The sequence below is a fragment of the Zingiber officinale genome, chromosome 7A (assembly GCF_018446385.1).
Source record: "Zingiber officinale cultivar Zhangliang chromosome 7A, Zo_v1.1, whole genome shotgun sequence".
In the NCBI taxonomy this organism is placed as follows: domain Eukaryota; kingdom Viridiplantae; phylum Streptophyta; class Magnoliopsida; order Zingiberales; family Zingiberaceae; genus Zingiber; species Zingiber officinale.
In genome coordinates this window covers 119,420,155-119,444,937 of record NC_055998.1, presented here as the reverse complement: position 1 = coordinate 119,444,937, position 24,783 = coordinate 119,420,155, and the positions used below count along the sequence as shown (strand labels likewise).

The window sequence follows — 24,783 nt, the reverse complement described above, 5'->3', positions numbered from 1 at the left end:
ACGAGCTACCGAGCCCTCTCCGACTTCCTCATCTGGTCCAGAGAACGAGCTCCCGAGCCCTCTCTGACCTAGTTCGGAGAACGAGCTGCCGAGTCCTCTCCGACTTCGTCTGGTCCAGAGAACGAGCTCCTGAGCCCTCTCTGACCTGGTCCGGAGAACGAGCTGTCGAGCCCTCTCCGACTTCCCATGCCAAACTTCCATACTTTGGACTTTTCCCGTGCCAAGCTCCCTTCTTGGACTTTTCCGTGCCAAGTCTCCATACTTTGACTTTTCCCGTGCCAAGCTCCCTGCTTGGACTTTTCCGTGCCAAGTCTCTATACTTGGATTTTTCCCGTGCCAAGCTCCCTGCTTGGACTTTTCCGTGGCAAGTCTCCATACTTGGACTTTACCCGAATCAGGTCAACTCAAGTCGGGTCAACCAGGTCAACCTTGACCGAAGGTTGCACCCACAATCTCCCAAGTTTGTATTCTTGTCAAACATCAAGATACAACTTTTCTATTCTCGTCAAACATCAAAATACAACTCGAGTCAGGTCAACTCGAGTCGGGTCAACCAGGTCAACCTTGACCTAAGGTTGCACCAACAATCTCCCCCTTTTTGATGTTTGACAAAAACCATAATCAAGTTAGGTTAACCCGATAACCTAACTTAGGTTTTCTAATAGTTCTCCAATGTTCTTCCTTGAACATTCTCCCCAAACTCCAATGTTCTTCCTTGAACATTTTCTAAACATTCTCCCCCTTTTTGACACACATCAAAAAGAGTGAATCAAGGTCAAGAGTTTCTTCCTAATGAAAGTCTCATACCTTTCATTGAAACCCTTAATTTCCCCCTTGATACTAAAGACAATAATCAACTTAGTGATAATCCCATATCACTCATCCTCAGAAATCGAGTAAAAACTCCCCCTAAAAGTCAACTCCCCTTTGACCAATAGGTAAAAATTCCCCCTAAAGGTCAACTCCCCCTTGACCATTGCACCAATAATGTCTTGGAGAGTTTCAATCCTTTAGAAATCTAAAATACCAACTTCCAGCTGAAATTTCAGACAATCAGTCGAAAATCAACATTTTGGCATGCTCAGCCCTTTACTGGATCGGTCACCAGACTGATCCACACTTCCCTGGATCGGTCCAATGACCGATTCAGACCTCCCTGGACCGATCAGCATCCCCTCTGATCGGTCCACAAATCTCTGATAGGGATTTTTGATTTTTCTCCCGAAATTCAGAAACCCAAAAAAAAAAAATCACAGAAAATTCCAAAAATTGTAAAATTTTGAGGATACATTCCTCATAACATATATTATCATGGAAAAATAGTTTTCTATGAAAATAACTTCCATTTTTAAATCTTGATACAAAGTTCGAAAGACTTTGAAATAGCTCAAGGTTAATCCATCTTTGTATCAACTTGCTCAATGATGAATGCTATCACTAGAAAAGCTTCATCAAGGTTTTTCAAATCAATTTTGAAATGATTTTAAACCATTTAGTTTAGGACCACAATCTTAGGGCTAAGTGTACATGACTTGTACGCAAGCTTTCCCTATGATCCTCAATTTCGAATTAGGCTCATCTAGGTACAAGAACTATGCACCTTGATCCTAACTCATAATCCTAATATCTCACACACATCTAAGGTGTATCAAACACATCCAAGTCAATTTTGATGTGAGATATGGGTTTAGATCATCTTAAGCTAAGTTCTCATGCATTTTCTAAACAACAATTTGATCTCCATATCAAATTGTATTTTTAATCCTTAAATCAATTTAATTGATCATACATGCAAGAGATGATGACATGACATAAAATAATATCATAAGTGGAAACATGTGCCAATGTCATGATGTCATGGCATAAAGTATATAACTAACCTAAGCATTATCATGACATTTCAAATAATAGTAAATTAGATATGATGTCATGACATGGCATATGGCAAACAATATATGGCAAATAACATATAAAGGTATAGAAAATACCTAATTCTAGCTTTAGTTGCCATTTTTGATAATTTTGATCATTTTACCATAAATTCTATATTCCTAAGTGTAATAGATCTAAAATTATATACTAAAGATTTTTAGATCACTATGTGCCAATTAGATTGACCCTAGAAAATTCCTCAAGTGTGGTTGGCACATCCTAATCACCTTAGGAATGAGTAAAATTTTAAATTTCATTTTCAAGGCTTGATTACACCTTGAAAATTCCTAAAATGCCACCTTTTGCCATGATTAGGTTAACTACCTATCCAATTAAGGTTGGCACACCTTAACCCATCTAGCGTGATGGAATCACGCTCCTAGGAACTCAAAACCTATTCGAGCTCATTGGGTTCACTAAATATTCACTAGGGATGACTTCCCTAGCAACCCTCCTAGGCTTTAAAGCCTTGGTCATTTGGAACTCATCAAGATCAACTCTAGGGGTGACTCCCCTTGTGACATTGGTGATAGTCTTCCTAGCCCTAGGTCTTGTTCCATAATCGAATGGAACATTATGATAAGTGGGTTTGACCACTTGAGACTTAGGTTTGTGACTCAAACCTCTCATGTCCTTGGGCTTTTGTTTTTGACCCTTAGACCCTAGAGTTGACTTTTCCAAATTCTTAAGGGCCTTTTCTAAAGTGTCAAGTCTTGACCTTAAGACTTGATTTTCCTTCTCTAATACCTCAAGTTTTAATTTGTCATTTTTCTTTGAGGTATTCCTAGGCATATGTCTAGTTGTTTTGGAATTCCTATCTAGGTTTTCCTTAACCTTAGATGAGTTAATTCTAGGGTTGGCATTTCTAGTATTATCCTTACCTAGACTAACATGTTTGGCACCTAAGCACATGTATCGATTTCTATGGTTATCATGCTTATCATCATTGGCAATTGCAATAAAGCTACTAGCATGTTTCTTATTAGAATTGCAATAATGTGCCTTAAAGGGTACCTTAGGGTTTGCCTTAGCTTCCCCTATAGATGTGCTTGGTCTCTTGTCCTTGTGAGGTTGCCTCCCCCTCGGACATTGGCTCCTATAATATCCCCTTTGCTAGCATTGGAAGCATACCACGTGCTCCTTGCCCTTGCGTATCGGGACTCTGGCTTCCTTGACCTTTGGCGCCGGTGGAGTCTTCCTAATCCTCTTTGGACATTTACTCTTGTAATGCCCATATTCCCTACACTCAAAGCACATTATATGTAATTTATTTGAAATTAAGTTGCTTGAGTTACCTAGGGTTGAGGATGGATATACGCTCTCTTCTTCATCCCTTCCGGAGGTAGAGACTTCTTCTTCTTGCTCCAATCTTGAAGAAGAACTCTTCTCCTCTTCTTCCTTAGATGTTGAGTAGCCCTCAACTTCTAATTCCATACCTCCATGATGTGAGCTACTTGGCTCACTTGACTCCTCTTCATGACTTGAATTGGAGCTCTCCTCATGGAACTTAGCCAAGTTGTTCCACAACTCCTTGGCATCGTTGTATCCACCTATCTTACACAAGATATCATTAGGTAATGAAAATTCAAGGATTTTCGTTACCTCGTTGTTGATTGTGGATTGGTGGATTTGTTCCTTCGTCCACTTCTTCTTCTCGAGAGGTTCTCCCTTTTTATCCACTGGAGGAGTAAAACCTACTCGTACACAATTCCAATTCACTAGGTTAGTCATAAGAAAATACTTCATTCTTACCTTCCAATACGCGAAGTCGTCGCGATCGTAGAAGGGTGGAATCGTGATGTCTTCTCCAAGTAGATCCATTCTCTAGCTTGTGCTCCCCCGGGTGTTAATCCGACGAAGAGCAACCTCGCTCTGATACCACTTGTTAGGACCTTCGGACGTGGCTAGAGAGGGGGGTGTGAATAGCCGACCCCAAATTCACGTTTCTTCCTACAATTTAGGTTAGCGCAGCGGAAATACAATGTAGAAACGAAAGTGGAGAAGATCAAACCTCAAACACGATGATGTAACGAGGTTCGGAGATGATACTCCTACTCCTCGGCGTGTCCATAAGGTGGACGAAGCCTATCAATCCGTCGGTGGATGAGACCCCGGAAATCCGGCTAACAACAACTCCTTCTGGGTGGAGAAACCTCGCCACAAACTCTTTTGCAACAGCAATAAAGGAGTACAAGATAGAGTAAGAAAACAAGAAGAATATAAATGTAACAACACTTTGCTTGCCTTCTTGTCGACTGGAGCTCGATGAAGCAACAACTTCACGATGCCAGCAACAACTGATCAGCAAACCAGCCGAGGGAAGCTCACACGAAGCTTTAGAAATACAGAGCTCAGCAAAGCTCAGATCGCAAGAGTGAGGAACTAGAAGAAGCGTTACTGTAGAGGCTCTCGACCTCGATATATATCCTGCACCTGCTGCACCTGTGAAGAAGACAAAGAGCAACACAGAAATCTAGCCGTTGTGTCGCAACGGCTAGGCCTGGACCGATCAGGCTCCAACCTGATCGGTCTGGGAGACTCCTGATCGGTCTGTGGACTGATCAGGCCCTAGGCTGATCGGTCCCCAGACCGATCAACCAACTTTCACAGAGAGTTGGCTTCGAAGTCTGATCGGTCTGTGGACCGATCAGACTATAGGTGGATCGGTCCACAGACCGATCCCCTCCTATCGCTCTCTGAAGTCCATCGCTTCCTGATCGGTCTACAGACCGATCAGTTAACCCACAGAAACATTCTGTTTGGTTACTGATTGGTCACCAGACCGATCCAGATAATCAGAGTATCACTGGATCGGTCACTAGACCGATCCAATGCCTTAGAGCTTCCCAGCCCTAAACCCTAAAGCCTTCCCGATCTAGAGAACGAGCTACCGAGCCCTCTCTGACCTAGTCTGGAGAACGAGCTACCGAGCCCTCTCCGACTTCCACGTTCGGTCCAGAGAATGAGCTACCGAGCCCTCTCTGACTTAGTCCGGAGAACGAGCTACCGAGCCCTCTCCGACTTCATCCAGTCCAGAGAACGAGCTCCCGAGCGCTCTCCGATCTAGTCCGGGGAACGAGCTACCGAGCCCTCTCCGACTTCCTCCGGTCCAGAGAACAAGCTCCCGAGCCCTCTCTGACCTAGTCCGGAGAACGAGCTATCGAGCCCTTTCCGACTTCGTCCGGTCCAGAGAACGAGCTCCCGAGCCCTCTCTGACCTAGTCCGGAGAACGAGCTACCAAGCCCTCTCCGACTTCGTCCGGTCCAGAGAACGAGCTACCGAGCCCTCTCTGACCTAGTCCGGAGAACGAGCTACCGAGCCCTCTCCGACTTCCTTATCTGGTCCAGAGAACGAGCTCCCGAGCCCTCTCTGACCTAGTTCGGAGAACGAGCTGCCGAGCCCTCTCCGACTTCGTCTGGTCCAGAGAACGAGCTCCCGAGCCCTCTCTGACCTGGTTCGGAGAACGAGCTGCCGAGCCCTCTCCGACTTCCCATGCCAAGCTTCCATACTTTGGACTTTTCCCGTGCCAAGCTCCCTTCTTGGACTTTTCCGTGCCGAGTCTCCATACTTGGACTTTTCCCGTGCCAAGCTCCTTGCTTGGACTTTTCCGTGCCAAGTCTCTATACTTGGACTTTACCCGAATCAGGTCAACTCAAGTCGGGTCAACCAGGTCAACCTTGACCGAAGGTTGCACCCACAATCTCCCAAGTTTGTATTCTTGTCAAACATCAAGATACAACTTTTCTATTCTCGTCAAACATCAAAATACAACTCGAGTCAGGTCAACTCGAGTCGAGTCAACCAGGTCAACCTTGACCTAAGGTTGCACCAACATATTAATCTATGCAATACATCGTAGTTAACATGTCCTAGTCTACCATGCCATAAACACAAAGACTCAAGCATATAAGTGGAAGAGCTTTCATTTTTATTTATCTTGGGCCTAATAGTCATTACATTGAGCTTAAACAGTCCATCAGATACATAACCCCTTCCTATAAACACTCCGTTCTTGGATAGTACAACTCTGTCTGACTCAAAGACAATGCGAAAGTCATGTTTGCTTAATAGTGATCCGGATACTAGATTCTTTCGAATTTCCGGAACATACAGCACATTGTTCAGAGTGAGATCCTTGCCCGAGGTCATCTTCAGCACCACCTTTCCTTGGCCCATTATGTCTGAGGTTGCTGAGTTTCCCATGAACAGTTTATCTCCAGTGACTTCTTCGAAGTTGTGGAGTAGCTCCTTGCTGCAACACACATGTCTGGTGGCTCCAGTATCGATCCACCATTGCCGAGGATTGGAACCTATTAGGTTCACCTCAGAGATCACGGCGCAGAGATTCATATCCTGTTCTCCTGCCAGGTTAGTCTCAGGCTTTTTCTTCTTTGGCCTTTTACAGTCTGAAGCCTTATGACCCATACGATCACAATTGTAGCATTTCCCTAAGAACTTCTTTTTCATGTTTTGTCCTTTGGGTTGCGTCGTGGAAGATTTTGGATGCTTTCGTTTTGAGCTTTGTCCGTGCTCAACAACATTGGCTTTTACAGTAGCCTGAGAGAATAGTTTTCTCTCCGAATTCTTGTTGTCTTCTTCTATACGAAGGCGAACAACAAGTTCCTCCAGGTTCATTTCCTTCCGCTTGTGCTTTAGATCATTCTTAAAGTCCTTCCAGTCAGTTGGTAGCTTTTCGATGATAGCTGCCACTTGGAAAGTTTCGCTCAGAGTCATACCTTCTGAGTGAATTTCTTGTAAGAGTACTTGAAGCTCCTGGACTTGACTGATTACAGACTTCGAGTTACTCATCTTATAGTCCAGGAAACGACCAATAATAAACTTTTTGGCCCCAGCATCCTCCGATTTATATTTCTTGTCCAGAGATTCCCACAGTTCCTTTGCCGTTTTCATCTCATAATACACAAGATAGAGTGAGTCGACAAGATTGTTAAGGATGTAGTTTCGACAGAGAAACTCAGAATCGTTCCATTTGTCGATCAGAAGGAGAGTGTTCACCTCGTCTACGCCCTTAACAACCTTGGGAGTTTCCTCGGTCAAGATACGTGTCAGACCTAGCGTGGTTAAGTAGAAGAACATCTTCTGCTGCCACCGCTTGAAATTCATTCCTATGAATTTTTCTGGCTTTTCTCCATGATTGATTGGCACATTCCCAATCGAGGCGGAGGAGGCCGACACATGTTGAGCCTGTTGCATCTCAACATTTTCTGCCGCCATGGTAACAGAACAAATCTGTTTTAAGTTTTGTTGGAAGTAAACCCGTTACAATCTGTGTGATCGTCTCATAAACTCTTTTCCATGCTTCTGAGTGCGTACTAGAGTCACAAGAACTTACAATCAAGTAGGTTTGAGCAGATAATCTCAAACTGTCGATTCTAGCGAGTCAAGCCACGTGCCGAGTAGATGAGTCGCGGACACCGTGAGTTGTCGAGCGGCGTCACGTTGCTGTTGAGAGTTGCTGACAGGATGTTGAGAGCTGCAACACGAACTTAGAGTGGATGCCGAGTCCAGCAGAGCGCTGTCTCCTTAAAACAGATTCGACCCCTCCGCGGTGCTCAGAGGATTAGGTGGACGTCTGTTTCCCAGGATAAAACGGTAAGATCACGAGCACAACCGAGCACTGGTTGTCGTGACGATCTGAACTAGATCCGAAAACTATCACTATTTCTGTTGAGCAAAATAAGTGCACAACAGAAGGGAAGGAAACATGGGGATTCAAGGAGGACAAAGCTCACAGATCACTTGAGTTTTTTTTTTCTCTTTTTTTTTTTCTGCTCTTGCTTCAATCCTCTCAAGGTCTTATATAGACCTCTATTAGCTTCTGTTCTACTTGTAATCTCGTTGCAAGCACAACGAGCAAGCCACGTTGTGGCTTGCTTGCTTGCCAACAAGCAAGCCACAACGTGGCTTGCATGCAAGCTGTGGCTTGCTTGCAAGCTTGCCACGTGGTGAGCAGGCAAGCTTGCCACGTGGCGTGCAGGTAAGTTGGCTACTTTCCTTGTTTTGTATACCGGCCAACAAGTTGTATGACTGATGTTCACAAAAACACCCCTCGGGTTGATGTCATCCGGGCCATGGATTCTCACCCCCTTTGTTCCGAATCAGTCGGAAGGCTTCACTTTCTTTGTAAGACTGAAACCCACACGTCGTATTTCCATTAAAATTTTTCCAACAGTATTAAACATCTCTCTGTCCAGTATTAGTAAAATCCAGGTTAACTTATGACATAGCATTGATCCACAACCCTAAAACTTATCTCGTACTGTTATATTAACCATAAACAAATGCAAGTCCACAGGACCTAATATCTAACTCAATTGTCATCTTACCAGCATATAATCCTTACACAGTTATTTCACTAGTTATTTCATCAAAAAACTATTTATGAACAATGCTAGTTTACACAACAAGGGCAACATTTGTAACCATAAAATATGCATGTGAAATGACGCCTAACTCTATCAATAATATTCACGAACAACACTTGTGAACAACTTATAAACAAAGCTCATTAACAATGTTTGTGAGAGAATCATTATTAGACATATTTGACAATATATATGGTTCTTTGTTCTTGAATGCTAGGGTTTTGAGTAATATTAGACATGATTAGTTGTATTCTGTTTTTGAATTGCATCAGAATCTCAGATTGTATCATTGCAAATCCTTGCTCCGGTCTTTGCTTTCACCTAACAACCTTTTCATTGAAATTGGAAGCTCCTTCATAACCCATCATTAGGTTCAGATCCTAAGGTTACTGCAGCTGCAGAATCCTTGTAATTTAACTGGCTATATTTTCACAGAACTTAACTCTTTCCACAAATCTCACATTATTTTTACGTGGAGCTCGAGTATCAAAGAATATTTTTGGACTTTTGAATGCAAAGCCAATTATGGTTGTTTAACTCCTATTTCTATTGCACCAATGGAATAATAGGATAGAGTTTTCCTCAATGTTCATCGGTCTTCCTGTTTACTGCCAATTTGCACTGCAGAAATGCTCAAATGGACGCTATAATGTTATTATTTCCTAAGTTTGTAGTAAGGATCCCAAATACTGGTATTTACTTTAGTTATCAAAATCTTTGTTCCTCTTAACACAAAGACTGTTATGAACATTGATTAACCTTCAATTCAAATTTCAAACTATATATAGGTCCAGTCAATTTGTTAAAATTATCTGTAATGTGTTAATAAATTCGACAACACTATGTTCATTCTATTGACTCATATAATTCTTGTAAATTGCATCATTAAGCCCAATAAAAGCTCAAAGTATGCTTGAGCTCACTATGTTTTCCTGGTTAATTATCCCCGTGTTATCAAAATTATATAAATCTAATTAAAATCATTTTAAAATAATTAAAATTATTATAACAACCTTTAAATAAATAGGTGCTATAACAATTATAGCAGTCACTAATATTATGGTAGTTATTTTAAATGATTTTTGACCTTAAGGTAATTTTAATTTTTTAAGATGATTTTAATTAAAATTAAATAATATGTATTAAATATATATATATATATATATATATATATATATATATATATATATATATATATATATATATATATATATAAAATGTGTTGTGTGTGTATATATAGTAATCTTTTATTAAATTAATTTGCTACTATAATATAATATTGAAATAAGATTATTTCTAAAATAAAAATGCTATTTTAAGGTTTTAAAAAAATAGGGGCACTTACCTTTTTAAAAATTCTAATTATGAGAGACACCCTTTTTACCTTTTATTCCCACAATTTTAAAATTATCCAAATGTCATTCTTGTTGGCTAAAATATAACTTTTTTTTAATAATAATAAAAAATATTCTCACAAATATTTAAATTTCCCACCTACCAAAACAGCTTAGTCAGGATTTACTGTCTTTATTAAAACGCACACCAACACTAACACCGGTAAGAAGTAAGCGCATAGGGACTAAGAACGAGGAGGGTGATCCAGGTAAAGCAGCTGATCCTTGAGGCCCGAGCCACGCGGTTCTACTACTGTGAGCAAACGAAACAGAGCCTTAAAATTTATATAGATTGGAAAAAGGAAATCCGCATCAGTTCGTCTCCCTTTTCCCAGCTTTCCTTCTCCGTTAGGATTCTTCGATTCACTGCCTTTGATATAGAAGCAAGGATCGGCGAGGAGAAGTGCAGGTTCGGGGTTCGTCTATGGCGTCGTCACTTCGGTCGCTGGCAATGAGGGAGGCCCGAGGGGGGCGGTTGTACGCCCGCATGTTCGTCGGTCGGAAGACCTCTAAATCGACCTACTTCCTTGTCCTTCTGGCGCTTCTCGCCCTCTCGCTTGTACTGCTACTGCTTCTCCCCCTCCATTTCGACGACGCTTCCATCCCCCGCCTCCACAAGCACTTCCTGCGTGAACAGTAGGTGGTGGATTTGTTGTTCTTGTTGATGATTTTTTGAGTCGGCGGAAGACCTGATTTTGCTAGTTGATGGTTCAGGGAGGGTTTTGGGCATCGAGGGCCACAGTGGACGGAGGTCGTCTCTTGGGAACCGCGAGCGTTTATGTACCACAATTTTCTGGTTAGTTTTTTGTTCTGCAAGGAAATCTGGTCTTTGGAGCATCGTTAACTATGTAATTTGCATGAGGCCCGAAAAGATCATTCTTTTTTACTGCATGTGTCTAAGGTACCTGAAAATTTGGGCGTGGGAATTAGAGATGATAGTAAGATGCTGTTTAGGCCTATTTTCAAGTGTGGATGGCTTAAAGTTGTTTATGTTCGAGACAAGTCTTGGACAAAGCTTGAAGAGAAATATGAAACATTTAAACCTCTTGAACCTCGGTCTTACCTAAATTATATTTCATCTCATGTTTTAGATCAAATAGTTAAACGTTTGAATAACTGATCTAATGACAAGAGCAGTGCAGCACCACATTCAAAATGTTTTTGACATTACAGCTCAACCTTTTTATCTTCCTCGCAGTTCCTTTTAAATGACCACATGAAGAACAATTTTATGCAGAATGATGATCACCAATTGTCATCTTGACTGGGTCCAAGTTATTATGCATATTACATTTTGAATTTATGCTAGGCTTACCATTTTTCTTCCAATATAACTTTTCTTTCCCAGCATTACATATTTGTTTTTTTGCGAGACCAGCCCTATTAACCTGACTTTAGCAAATACAAGAAAAAAGTGGGTAGAATATTTTTGGGGCATTTCTCATTAGTTTTTTTTTTTTTACACTAGTTATGGATGAATTTACTAAACACATCTAAGACACATTGTCATAGTACATGTTGCATGCCAATGATATTGCTAAACTCAAACTTGGCAGGGGACATTGCAATTGAACATTTTAGACTTAGTAACATAAAGACATAATATATGAAATTTAAATTTAATAATTAAGAGATGTAGCAAGATAATTGTTAAAATAGGAGATGACGAGTTACTTGTAATTAAAGATTTAAGTATCTAGGATTTTTTTTTTTTTTTTGCAAAAGAATGGAGAGATTAAATGAGATATTTTACATAGGATACATGCATGATGGTTGAAATGGAGGAGAACATTAGATGTTCTTTGTGATTGTAAGATATCTCTAAAGTATAAAAGGAAGTTTTATAAAATGATGATTAGACCTACTATGTTGAGCTGAATGTTGGACTATGGAGTGTATACATGAGCAAGAGAAGAGAAGGTGGATATAAGAACATACGAGGATAGATAGGAAAAAAATGAGAATATTAGAGAGAAAATCGAGGTTGCACCTATTGAGGGAAAACTTAAAGACATGTTTAACACGGTATGGACATGTACTTAGACAACCAATAAATGCCCTAGTTAGACGATGTGAAATCATGACAAATATGTATATTAATCAAGGAAAAAATAACCAAAGAAGACGGTTAACAACAATAAAATTCATTTAGACATAGATGTGGATAAAGTAGTGGATTGAGCCCAATGGCACAGGAGGATCCATATAGCTGACCCAAGGGATAAAGATCTAGTTGTTGTCGTTGTTATTGTTGTTCTCATTAGTTTATCTTTCTAGTTGTCCTATATGGCTTTGATGAGTGTGCATATGTATATTTCAAGTTTGACAAGTGAATGCTTGTATTAAAATTTTAATTTTCTTGTGCAATATAAATTGCAGTCCAAGGAAGAATGTGAGCATTTTATTATGCTAGCAAAACCTCATATGAAGAAGTCAACAGTTATTGATAATTCTAATGGCAAGAGTAAGGACAGCAGGTTAGCATATTATCGCAGGTCAATGAGAAAACAAAATTCAGAGTACTATCTTTTGACATTTTGAATCTTCATTATGTAGGGTCCGGACAAGCACAGGCACATTTCTCCATCGGGCGCAAGATAATGTAATCAAGGCTATTGAGACGAGGATAGCAAATTATACATTTATCCCAGTGGGTATGTTATTGTGATTTCTTTGAAAGGTTCTTATAAATCCCTAGACCGCATAAATTCTATGAAACAAAATAAGAATCGTAACAGGAAATACAAGAACATGAGCATGGATCTAGTTTCAATGAAAGCATGGCAAAGAAAACAACAAATATAAACATGACAAGGAACCTGATTGCAAAGCCATGATCCTTGTCCTTTAGCATCGTCTGAGAATCCAGGAAGAAGAAGAAGAAGAAGCAAAAGCAAAATGAAGAGATCTTCCAAGGGGCTTAGGGTTGACGGTGCCACAAACCTTCATTAACGGGTAACGAAGGAAGATGTCAAGATGATACCCTAAACCCTTGGGGGCCTCCCCTTATATAGACAATCAATCCGTTATCAACCCATAGATGATAATGGATTGGGCTCAAGGGTCCTACCCATTCAACCCACATTCAATAATTCGAAATCCAATAAAATTAAGTTATATCGCTTTATAAGGGTTTGATTTGTATTCATATGTATAACTTACAATTAACCCACTAAATAGAGATAATATCCAACAATCTCCTACTTGGGCTATATGTGAATTGTATACAAAATACAAGTAAAACTTTAGTTGATATCAAACTTTATGGGTACAAGATACTTGGTATAGGACTAAAGAGGTCATAACTACTATATATGTTGTAACAAGCCCCAACAGTAATTATAATATTAATGTCATTAATGACATAGACCAAGATGTGGATATGTAGAGTAGAAATTACATAAAATATTATCAGTACATGTCAATTTTTAACTTGTCCTGAATGACCCAAAGGTTCTGATCATATTTGTTAAAACTTTATGCTAAACTGCACTAGCAAATCCTGATCTAAGCCTTATGATTCTTAATGGAATCCATATCATATTTACAAACATCAAATGCTAAACAGTAGTATTAAATCATGATACTTTATTTTAGAGTATCTAACAAACAAAATTCCCATAAATATTTTGAACTTCAAGTACGCATAATAATCAAAATAAAATGTTTAACTTTATTGACATAGAACAATAAATAAATACAGACTCTTACTAGATGAATTCTTCTTCTATAAGAAGAATTCTCATATCCACAATATGCGCATGAAATACCTTAGGCACCAATCCCTCAGTTAGTGGATCTGCTAACATAGAATCTGTGCTGATGCACTCTATCATCGCCAAATGACTCTGAACTCTTTCTTTGACAATCAGAAATTTGATATCAATGTGTTTGGATTTCGACGAACTGCGGTTGTTCTTAGCATACAATTATGCACTTTTATTATCACAGTTGATGGGTTGTCAATGCCATAAGTGACTGCAGCGCTGTGATGAAGTTCCGCAGTTAAATCCCGTGATTAGATGCTTCATAGCATGCTACCAATTCCCCCTCTATAGTAGAAGTGGCTATTAGCATCTGCTTAACGCGCTTTAAGATATAACCCCTCCAGCAAACATGAAAATATAACCCGATGTGGATCTCCTACTATCTGAACATCCAACAAAATCATAGTCTGAATATCTAATCACCTTCAGGTGTTCTGACCTCCGATACGTGAGCATGTGTCCCTTAATTCTTTACAAATGTCGTATCACTCTATTGTTTTCTAGTGCGACAATCCTGACTAACATATCTGCCTAACATCTTTAATATAAATACTATATCTAGTCGTGTACAAACCTGTGCATACATGAGACTTCCCACAGATGACGTATAAGGGAATTGTTCTATCTCCTTTATTTCAAGTTCAAGACGTGGACACTGTTGTAAATTGAATTTGTCACCTTTGGACACAGATGTGTCACCAAGTGTACAATTTTGCATGTCATACCTTATAAGCGCCTTTTCAATATGAGCATGTTGTGAAAGTCCAAGAATGTCTTTTGAACGATCACGACAAATCTGTATGCTTAAAATAAAGAATGCTTCACCAAGATCTTTTATTTCAAAATACCAGATAGAAATAACTTGGTTTCATGTAGTAGACCTTTATTATTATTTGCAAGCAATATGGCATCCACATATGGGACAAGTGTAACAAACTTGCTCCTAATGAACTTGATATATATATATATATATATATGCACTGATCAATAGGGTTTTCTCTAAATCTAAAAGAGTTAACTACTTGATTAAATTTCCAGTACCACTAACGGGACACCTATTTCAAACCATAAATTGACTTCTTTAATCTACATACTAGATACTTTGAGTATGAGGACTCAAAGTTCTCCGATTGCACCATATATATAGACTCTTCAATGTCTCTATTGAGGAACACAGTGTTTACGTCCATTTGGTGTAGCTCTAAATCAAAATAAGCTACAAGCACTATGATTACCCTAAGAGAATCCTTCGTCGTCACAGGTGAGAAAATCTCCTTGTAATCAATGTCTTCCTTCTGAGTAAATCCTTTGGCAACAAGATGAGTCTTATACTTTTCGACATTGCTCTTTGAATCTCGCTTGGTTTTAAATATCCATTTACAGCCAATAAGTTTCGAACCTTCAAGCAATTCGACAAGTTCCCAAACGTCATTGTTTGCTATAGACTTTAACTCTTCTTGCATAACGTTAATCCATCTTTCAGGATTAGAGCATTGTTTGACCTCTTGGAAAGATACAGATCACTTTCCAACCCTATGTCAGAATTATGCTCTTGGAGATAAATATAATCACGTGAAATTTAGCACACAACATATCATGAAAGTAAATACATGGCATATCATGAAACTTAGCACACAGCATATCATGACCTTAAGTACATAACGTATCATGAAATTTGACCTAGCATACATAAATAGACATCACAGCATATCATACTCTTAACATATCATAAAGCATCGCATGTGAAGTTCATGGGAGGATCTAGTTAGGTCTCTAACCCTAGTAACAAGGGGTGGCCGAAACATGTAAAATGGTTTGGGTTAGCAAACAACAAAAAGAACAAGTGAACCCTAAACATTTATCATTTCTTAGAACATAAGGGACATCTTAAGCATGTTAGGTATAGGTTCCAAGCTTTCTAGTTCCTTTTTCATCAATATGAGGCAATACCTCAATCTGAATGATAGACTCCTCCAATTGCATTAGAGATGACACGGGAATATCTTGATTCGCTACTCCCACTGGATGTGCAATATCCATAATGTGCGGTATAGAAACCATACTTCTACTAATTGCACTAGTAGTGATCACAAGAGGATCGCTAACGTTTTTCTCAAAAGATACTTCCCTGACCTTATCACTCCCACTGTCCTCGATAAATTTAGTGTTTCCCGTTTCGAAGAAAGATTTATTAGTGGGATCATAAAATTTATATCCCCTTGATTTCTCAAAGTAACCTACAAAATTATAGCTAATTGTTCTTAAGTCCAATTTTTTTTTGTTAGGCATATAAGGCCTAGCCTCGGCTAGACAATCTCAGACGAGTGAATGTCTAATGCTAGGTGTCTACCTGTTTATATCTCAAATGAGATTTTAGTTACTGTCTTACTAGGTACTCTATTAAATAGGTAAACTGCAGTCTTGAGTGCAACGCCCCACAAAGACTTTGACAGAGAAGTGAAGGTAATCATACTTTCACTATGTCTTTTATGGTTCGATTGCGACACTCAGCTACACCATTTTGACTAGGTCTATCAGTCATGGTATGCTAAGACACAATCCTATACTTAGCAAAGTAAATCACAAAAGGTTTTGGACATTGTTCACATGATTCATCATATTGACAGTAATATTCACCTTCAGGTCGATCGACGACTTTAATTTTCTTACCTAATTGATTTTCAACTTCAGCTTTGAAAATTTTGAACATGTCCAATGATTGTGATTTCTCATGAATAAGGTATAGATAGTCAAATTAAAAGTAGTCGTCTATGAAGGTAATAAAGTATGTGTGTCCATTCCATGATGTCTTAGGGAATGGTCCATAAATGTCCGTATGTATTAGCTCTAATACATCATTACATCGATTTGCTCCCTTATTCTTTTCATTAGTTGTCTTCTCCTTAACACACTCTATGCAGATATCAAAGTCTGACATGTTAAAGGAATCAAGAATTTCATGTGACATTAACCTTTCTAGGCGTTGTCTGAATGTATGTCTTAAATGTCTATGCCACAATATGGACGAATTCTCGTTAGTCAATTTGCATTTCATACTTATATTATGCATTATCACGTTATCATTCGTAGGAGTTATGGTGTTTAATTGATTCTAAATCCAAAAACACATTAGTTTCTAAACAAAGCCTAAAAACATTAATTGACTCTACTTTAGCCTTCTTTCCATTCCCCATATAGATGTATCTTTCACCATCAAGTAGAAGTCGGCTCCTGAGATAACTCTGCATAGTGACATTTATGTGAGTAGTAACACCAGCATCTATCCACCAAATGTCAGTGGTTACAATAACCAAATTGACTTTTGGACTAACAAGAGTTAGAAATTTACTCTTCTTTATGCCAGTTGGCATACTTAGGTCAGTCTTTCTTCATATGACCTTTCTTCTTACAGAAGGAACAAGTGGATTCCTTATCCTGCTTCTTTTGCTCTTTATAGTCAAAACCCCTAGAATCTATAGTTTGATTTCCTTTTCCTTTATTGATTTTCTTTCTCTTCTTGCCCGAACCTTGGAATCAGATACTACGTGAGCACTTTTAGGTGTCTCACGCCTCAGTCTCTCATCCTCTTACAAGCACCGAGTTATAAACTCATTCAATGCCCACTTTTCTTTTTGAGTGTTATATGAAATCTTAAAAGTAGTGAACCGTGCAAGTAGAGACATCAAGACGAAATGCACTAATATAAACTCAGACATATCGAGTTTAAGAGCTTTTAGACTTATGGTGATATTGGACATCTCTATAATGTACTCCTTGATGTTTCCTCTGTCGTTGTTATACCGCATAATTACCAACTTCAAAAGAAGTGTGGTAGTCTCAACCTTTTCGTTTGTCATGAAATGGTCTACTAATTAACTAACGAAACTCCAAGCATCCTCTCCCTTAGTTATTGAACCTTTAATTGGTGTCAGAATGGAAAGTCTCATGATACTTAGACACATACAGTTTGATTGCTCTCACTTTTCAAAATCAGTTCTCTACAGTGCTAGCACTGATCAGGGATGCGGGGTGATCATGTTTCAATGCATTGTCTAAGTCCATGTAGGACTACGACAACGTACTATTTCCATTTAGCAAAATTTGAACCAATTAAGATCGGGATGTTATTACTATTGGCAGAAACATATTGCAGTGAAATTAAAAGAGTGTATATTATATAAGTTCATGATTTAATTGAAGCCAAGAACATGAATTAGATTATGCAAATAAAATGAAATTTTAAATGCATATAAATGGACTTTTTAAGAGATACCTAATACAACATTGCATTTTAATATGTGGACTAAAATATAATTTGTTAGTGATACTCTCTAATATAACTCAACCTTTAGTTGGCCACACAATGTGCCTTCCTTTGGACCGACCCATTGTACTCATAATTTAACACTTTATATGAGTTATAATTTGACTCATATCTCACAACAACCTTAATCAGCCACGCAATATGTCTTTCTTTGGACCGACATAATTTGTGGATGATCTGAACAAAATAAATTTTATTCTATAGTTGGAAGCTACCTTGAACATATATCTAGTATAAAAGAATTTTCCTTTGGGCCAATTACTTTTACCATAGATATATACGTCTACCAACATAAAATACACTAAAACTACCTAAGATGTCTTCCTTTGAGCAGACACATTCGTTCAATTTATTAGCACGTGTATAGATTAAAAAAAAAAGGGCAACCCGGTGCACGAAGCTCCCACCATGCGGGGTCCCAGGGAAAGATCTATTGTACGCAGCCTTACCCTGCTTTTTGCAAGAGGCTGTTTCTAGGATTCGAACTAGTGACCTTTTGGTCGCATAGCAACAACTTTACCGTTGCACCAAGGCTCCCCTTCTAGCACGTGTAGAGATAGATCCAAGAAAATCCTAGGAACTTCAATCGAACAGAAAAGCACTTGATCAACCTTAATAGCTCCGAATTAGGCTTATCAATCAATTGTTATCATACGACAATCGATTGGCTGATGCCAATTGATCACCACAATCGATTTAAACGCATACTGCACTCTACTTTAGGATCATTAATCGATTATTGATGTGTACTAATTGATTGGACAAACCAATCAATCCTGCTAATCGATCACAAATCCTTCTGTGATCGATATCACAAGTCTTAATTGATTAGCAATCTTGGCAATCGATTTGTATTCACCAATCGATCTTCCAGTCGATCCCAGAGCTTCTATGCTTTATTTTTCAATCCATCAATCGATTGGTGAAAAATCACCGATCGATTAAAATTGCCAATCGATTAGTATCTTTAATCGATTGGGTTGATCAATTAAATCGATCAAGTCATGATTTTAAGGTTGTTAATCGATTGGATAAATTCTGATTAGGCCGATCAATTCCAATCGATTTTATCGCGACTTAAGGCTTTTAAGTGATTGGCAAATTTGTAGCCTCAATCGATTGACCTAATGGATCAGAAATTGATCCTTTATTCTATCCGGTCGTCCTAATCGATTGGTAAAATTCACCAATCGATTGATGTAATTGATTGGCCCAATCTATTTCCATTGATTCTATTCGCTGATTTAGACTTGGTAATTGATTGTCAGACCAAGGAAATCAATTACACCAACACGATTTAACCTAAAATTAGGTTGAACGCCATAGTTTTCAACAAAGAAGACGGCAGTTTACCACTGTTCTTCGTGTTCTTCGTGAAACTCACAAAAAACTTGGAAAACTCAAGTCTTTCCTAGGTTTTCTTATGCAAGATCTTTCAACAATCTAATTCTAGAAAAACTGTAACTACTATGCAATTAACAGATCGACAAAAAACCAAACTTTATTGCCATACAATCAAAGAAACATAACCTATGACTCTAATACCAATTAAAAGGTTATCGTATATGTTGGGAATATAATCAAAGTCCCACATTAAAAATACATGGAAAAGTTCATGGTTTTAAAACGTGAAGATGTTTTCATTGGTATGAGGCATTTTTGGTAGAACCCAAAAATAAATCCATGAGAACTTAGACCCAAAGTGGACAATATCATACCATTGTAGAGATATGTGAATTCTTTTGGTCCTAATAAGTAGTATTAGAGTCATGGTATACCGGATGCCATGTGGGCTGGCCCAAAGCAGGTCAAAAGTAACCGAATGTTTGAGGGGAGGCACGAAGCAAGTCAAGAATGACCGAATATTTGTGGGGAGGTCCAAAGCAGGTCAAGAGTCACTGAATGCTTGTAGGGAGGCCCGGAGCAGGTAGAAGTGACCAGATACTTGAGGGGAGACTCAGACCATGAGAATGCGTGTGAGGGAAGGATTGTTGAGAGTACAATCAAAATCCCACATTGAAAACACATAGAAAAGATCATGGGTTTAAAAGATGAAGATATTTCCATTGGTATAAGGTTTTTTGGGTAGAGCCCAAAAATAAATCCATGAGGGATTAGGCCCAAAGTAGACAATATCATACCATTGAGGAGATATGCGAATTATTTTGGTTCTAACAGTAAATCCCTAGACCACATAAATTCTATAAAACAAAATAAGAACTCGTCACAGGAAATACAAGAACATGAGCATAGATCTAGTTTCAATGAAAGTATGGCAAAGAAAACAACAAACATAAACATGACAAGGAACCTAATTATAGAGCCACGATCCTTGTTCTTTAGCGTCGTCTAAGAATCCGTGAGGAAGAAGAATAAGAAGCGGAAGCAAAACGAAGAGATCTTCTAAGGGGCTTAGGGTTGACGCGCCACAAACCTTCGTTAACGGGGAACGAAGGAAGATGTCAAGATGATACCCTAAACTCTTGGGGGCATCCCTTATATAGGCAACCAATCAGTCTATAGATGATAACGGATCGGAATAAAGAGTTCTACACATTCAACTAATATCCAATAACCCGAAACTTAATAAACTTAAGTTAGATCATTTTATATGGGTTCGGTTTGTATTTATATCTACAACTTACAATTAATCCCATTAAATAGAGATAATATCCAAGAGTCTTGTGTTAGAAGTGCTAACTTTTTGTCTTTTTCCTAGTGATAGCTGCACCTAATGTTCTATTTTAGACTATGTCAGAAGAAAAATAGGATTCAAGGGTATGTGTGGAACTGGTATGAAAAGAGGGCATGAATAAGTCAAACCCTTAAAGCTACAAAGTATATTATCGAAGTGTAATAGAAAGTAGAATTATATAAGTTCTATAAAACCAAAATGTTGGGAAAATTGAATATCTTGGACCAGAAACCAGTGGAGTCGTGTAGGTGTTTGACTGTGACACTGTGATAGTATATTTTACACATTTGATTCTTGCTTTTCCCGTGAGTTCTTGAATGACTATATAAGGATTTTGTGCTTGCTATTATTATAAAACTTTGTTTTCAAATTGAAGACAATTATAACTTGTAATGGTGTTGGAGAATTATCATAATTCATCAGGATGTGCACTTTAAATTAACTGGCAAACAAATGCGTACACTTATGCTAAATTTCTTGTGGAAATAGAATGGTCGTCATTTTACTTTACGCAAAATGTGCATGTACCAATTATTAGATAATAATTGTGAATACTTTCTGGTAAGATTGATTTGTATCTGAGAGTTGTATTGGTTGTCAGGTTGACTTCAAGTAGGACTTTGCTACTCAATTACTGCTAGTTATTCTGTTCTGATTCGTGATTTTGATCGATTAATCTAGATTTCTACTGAGTTCAATGAGTTCTTACTAATTTAACACTAATCATTCTGTTTTATTTGTGATTTGACTGACTAGTATCGACTTCTACTTGTAGCTTGTTGTGTGCTTTATCTTTTTTCACTATCTTGTGTCTTATCCATATTTTGTAGAACATGGGGAAGGGCTTCAAGTTCTGCATTATGATGTTGGGCAGAAATATGAACCTCATTATGACTATTTCTATGACAAATTTAACATTAAGAATGGAGGTCAGCGAGTGGCTACTCTTCTAATGTATCTGTATGTCTCCATCTTTACATCCTCAATATCTATATTTTTATGTTTCTTCAAGTTATTATGCACAATTATTGTTGTTTTACATGTGTGTATATGTATAGTTCGGATGTTGAAGAAGGTGGTGAGACAGTTTTTCCCAATGCCAAAGTAAACAGCAGTTCTTTACCATGGTACAATGAGTTATCAGACTGCGGAAAAAGAGGTCTTGCTCTTAAGCCAAAGATGGGAAATGCATTGCTTTTCTGGAGTATGAAGCCTGATGGCACTGTAGATCCGTTAAGTTTACATGGTTGGTTGTTTCTCACTACCATCCTAAGGAAATGTTTTTGGTTGAATTTCATTCTATGAAGAAGCATTTGTTTCTTATTCCTCAATTTTAGCTTTTTTTTAGACATATGGCTATCCATTTTAACGATGCTTATAGGTTCGTGTCCTGTGATCAAGGGAAATAAGTGGTCTTCCACAAAGTGGATGCATGTACATGGGTACCATTGATGCAAAGGTATTCTTTATCTTAAGTCAATTGATGACTTTTGTTGTTTCATAGTTCTATAACATTTCTCCAAGTTCAAAAGCTAATTTTGGAGCGAAACCGTTTTCTCTATGTTGCCTTGGTGACTACATCTTTGCCCAATGCTTGAATAAGTTCATTATTGTCAGTCCTCTTCCATCTTGTTTATATCAACTATTATTTGGAATAGAGGGAGAAGTTGATGCAGAACAGCAACCATTTGAAAAGTAGAAAAAAGAGGAAGAGCCTAAGAGATAAAAGAGGGGGGGAATGAATTATATTTGTCTATCACTCAAAAGGCCTATCGTGGTTCTCTTATGGACTATGTTCAGCTACTTCAGTTGCTTGGATCCTTGATGTTCTGCAAACTTAACTTAGGGTCAGTTTACTTTTATGGAAAATAGGAGAGGAGGGAAGTGTCAAAGAATATGTACACATTGATAGAGTTTCAAATGTAATCTTGTTAGCCTTTCTCTTCCTTCTGACTTCTCATCCAAGTATTCACTTGCATCCCAAAATTTTACCTACACACTGCATGATTAGCAACCCATGTTTTATTTTTCATCCTTCTATATAATAATTTGTTTTTGGTTTATTTTTCTTTGCAGATCTCGCTTGCCAATCATTGTTTGTCAATCCCTCTTGGCCCGACATAATAGCAACATTCTTCGAAGGTAAAACAATTTCGTTAGCACGCATAGCATATCAATAGTTCTTTGAACAGATATGTTTGGCTGCAGATATGCAAACGAACACATTTTCCCAGTGGCAAACAAACATCCTGTTTATGAACAAATTTTCATCAGGACTTCAAAAGCATATTGCATCATGATATATGGAATAAAAATGTTTATCAACATGTATGCAATAGAATAAGAATGTGCCTTGGTTTTTTCTCTCTCAAACTTCAGCTTGTACCACAATTGATGAGAGTTGAACACCAGGCTTCATGCTTTGAGATCATACCAAACTTTAATAGTTAAAATGTTAGATATTTACATGTTTAACATGATAAAGATTATAGTTAGTCATTTTTTTTATGAAATGAGTGCCGTTGTTAACTCAGCATTGTGGATATATATATATATATATATATATATATATATATATATATGATAAACTGATGCTCATGTATGGAAGAAAACAAATAAATTACTAACTGCTGGGATTTTTTAAGTTTCACATACAATTTCTCTCATTTATGCTTGCGTTTATAAGACACCATGCGAATCAACTTAAATGCATTTTTTAAAACAATTTTATTCTGACACCAACTAACTCTTCTACTTTTATACTTTTGTAAAAAAAAAAAAAAAAAATTTGGTGCAAGTGGTTCACATGCCCTAAATATTAATTGCAATTATTAATAATTCATACTTTATTATTATTATTATTATATCATGATCTTTAGGATTTAATTGTCAGCTATTTATTATTGAGCTTTTTGTTTTTTGGGATAATAAATTTAGATATTGAACTGTTCTCCGTTATACGTATTATTGAATTTATTTTAATGGTTGATGAAAAATAATAAATTTATGTGAAATTGAATTCATCATTCTCAGTATTAATAAGGACTGGATATTGTTAATTAAAAATAAAAATAATATATGCAAACTTATTTACTAAAAGAATTATGATGCTCCAAGTAATATTCTTTTATCTTAATATAATTTCCAAACCCAAAGTCTCCTTGTTTTATGGAGCTCAAGCAATTATTTTGAGAACATCATTCATGACTTGGTCCGAACACCATCAAAGAAGCTCCAATACGAAACATCCTTCTCACTTAAAATTCGAGAGTGAGAACAGGAAATATGTGATTAAAGCATTAGGTAATGTTTTGCAATTGATATAATCACTTGTTTCCCTCTAATGCATGATGTGTTATCATCATAAGATTTAAGATTCGAATCGGTATATCTGAAGTAAATACTTTCTTTATATACTAGTCATTATTTTAATGACTTTAGTAGTCGTCCGTGATTTATCTTCTCTGTGTTGATCTTGAAATGAATAGACGAGAAATCTAGGGACGAATATATTCACCCTTTACCATCTTGATTATAGCCTTAGGGTCACCATCAATCAATCAATATCCTCATTTATTTTTAATTCTAGTATACAAAACAAATTAATCCTCAAGATAACAAATCCGGTTCCAGAAAAAAATTTTTATTAGTCATCAAAACAAAATTAAAAAATAATCACAAAAGAGACTTATTCAGTTAATATTTTTATGATTATCATCCCACTAGAAAAAATTTATAGCATGCACCATCGTTAAGATTCGATGATTAAATACCTAATTAACCACTTAAAAATATATAATTACTATACCATTATCACAAAAAAAATGTGGAACCGTCACATCAGCGGCCCCCCTAGAGCCGGTCCCACGGATATGGAGGGAGGTAAATGCAGGTACACAGGTGGAAAGTGCATGGCGGAGACGTTAACCTCAGGCAGTGACACCCCGAGGATCGACCCCTGGACCTTTCAGTCACAGAACCATGCACTCCCCATCTGTGCTACGCCCTGGGGACTACTACACCATTATCACAAGATCCTCTAAGTATTTGTTTGCGAGGAGGTGGTCCCCTCGGATGGGTCTAGTGGTTAGCACATGAGATGTTGTCACCATGAGGTCTAGGGTTCTAATCTCGGTAAAATCGAGGTAAATGTCTCCCTTATGTGCTAGTCACTATTCCAAAGACTAGTAACCGTCCGTGATTTACCTCGTCCGTGTTGGTCCTGGGACGGATTAGCGGGAGCGCTAGGGGCGAACGTATTCGTCTTTTTGCCACCTTGTTTGCG

At 37.9% G+C, this 24,783-nt stretch overlaps 1 protein-coding gene across 1 annotated transcript; it reads left to right on the top strand.

The window, feature by feature from the left end:
• Window positions 1-10,027: 10,027 nt before the first annotated feature.
• Window positions 10,028-22,994, top strand: LOC122002220 (probable prolyl 4-hydroxylase 3). Its single transcript, XM_042557323.1, has 9 exons — window positions 10,028-10,348; window positions 10,427-10,508; window positions 12,092-12,189; window positions 12,269-12,366; window positions 21,329-21,458; window positions 21,557-21,744; window positions 21,880-21,957; window positions 22,575-22,640; window positions 22,707-22,994. The coding sequence occupies exons 1-7, from the start codon at window positions 10,137-10,139 to the stop codon at window positions 21,948-21,950; spliced, it is 879 nt and encodes a 292-aa protein (XP_042413257.1). The 5' UTR covers window positions 10,028-10,136; the 3' UTR covers window positions 21,951-21,957; window positions 22,575-22,640; window positions 22,707-22,994.
• Window positions 22,995-24,783: the final 1,789 nt, after the last annotated feature.

Excerpts from the sequence above, each read along its gene's own strand:
- LOC122002220 (XM_042557323.1), top strand. The coding sequence starts at position 10,137 with ATGGCGTCGTCACTTCGGTCGCTGGCAATGAGGGAGGCCCGAGGGGGG. Across the intron at positions 10,509-12,091 it reads TTATGTACCACAATTTTCTG|TCCAAGGAAGAATGTGAGCA; the intron begins GTTAGTTTTTTG and ends TATAAATTGCAG. Across the intron at positions 12,190-12,268 it reads GGCAAGAGTAAGGACAGCAG|GGTCCGGACAAGCACAGGCA; the intron begins GTTAGCATATTA and ends TTCATTATGTAG.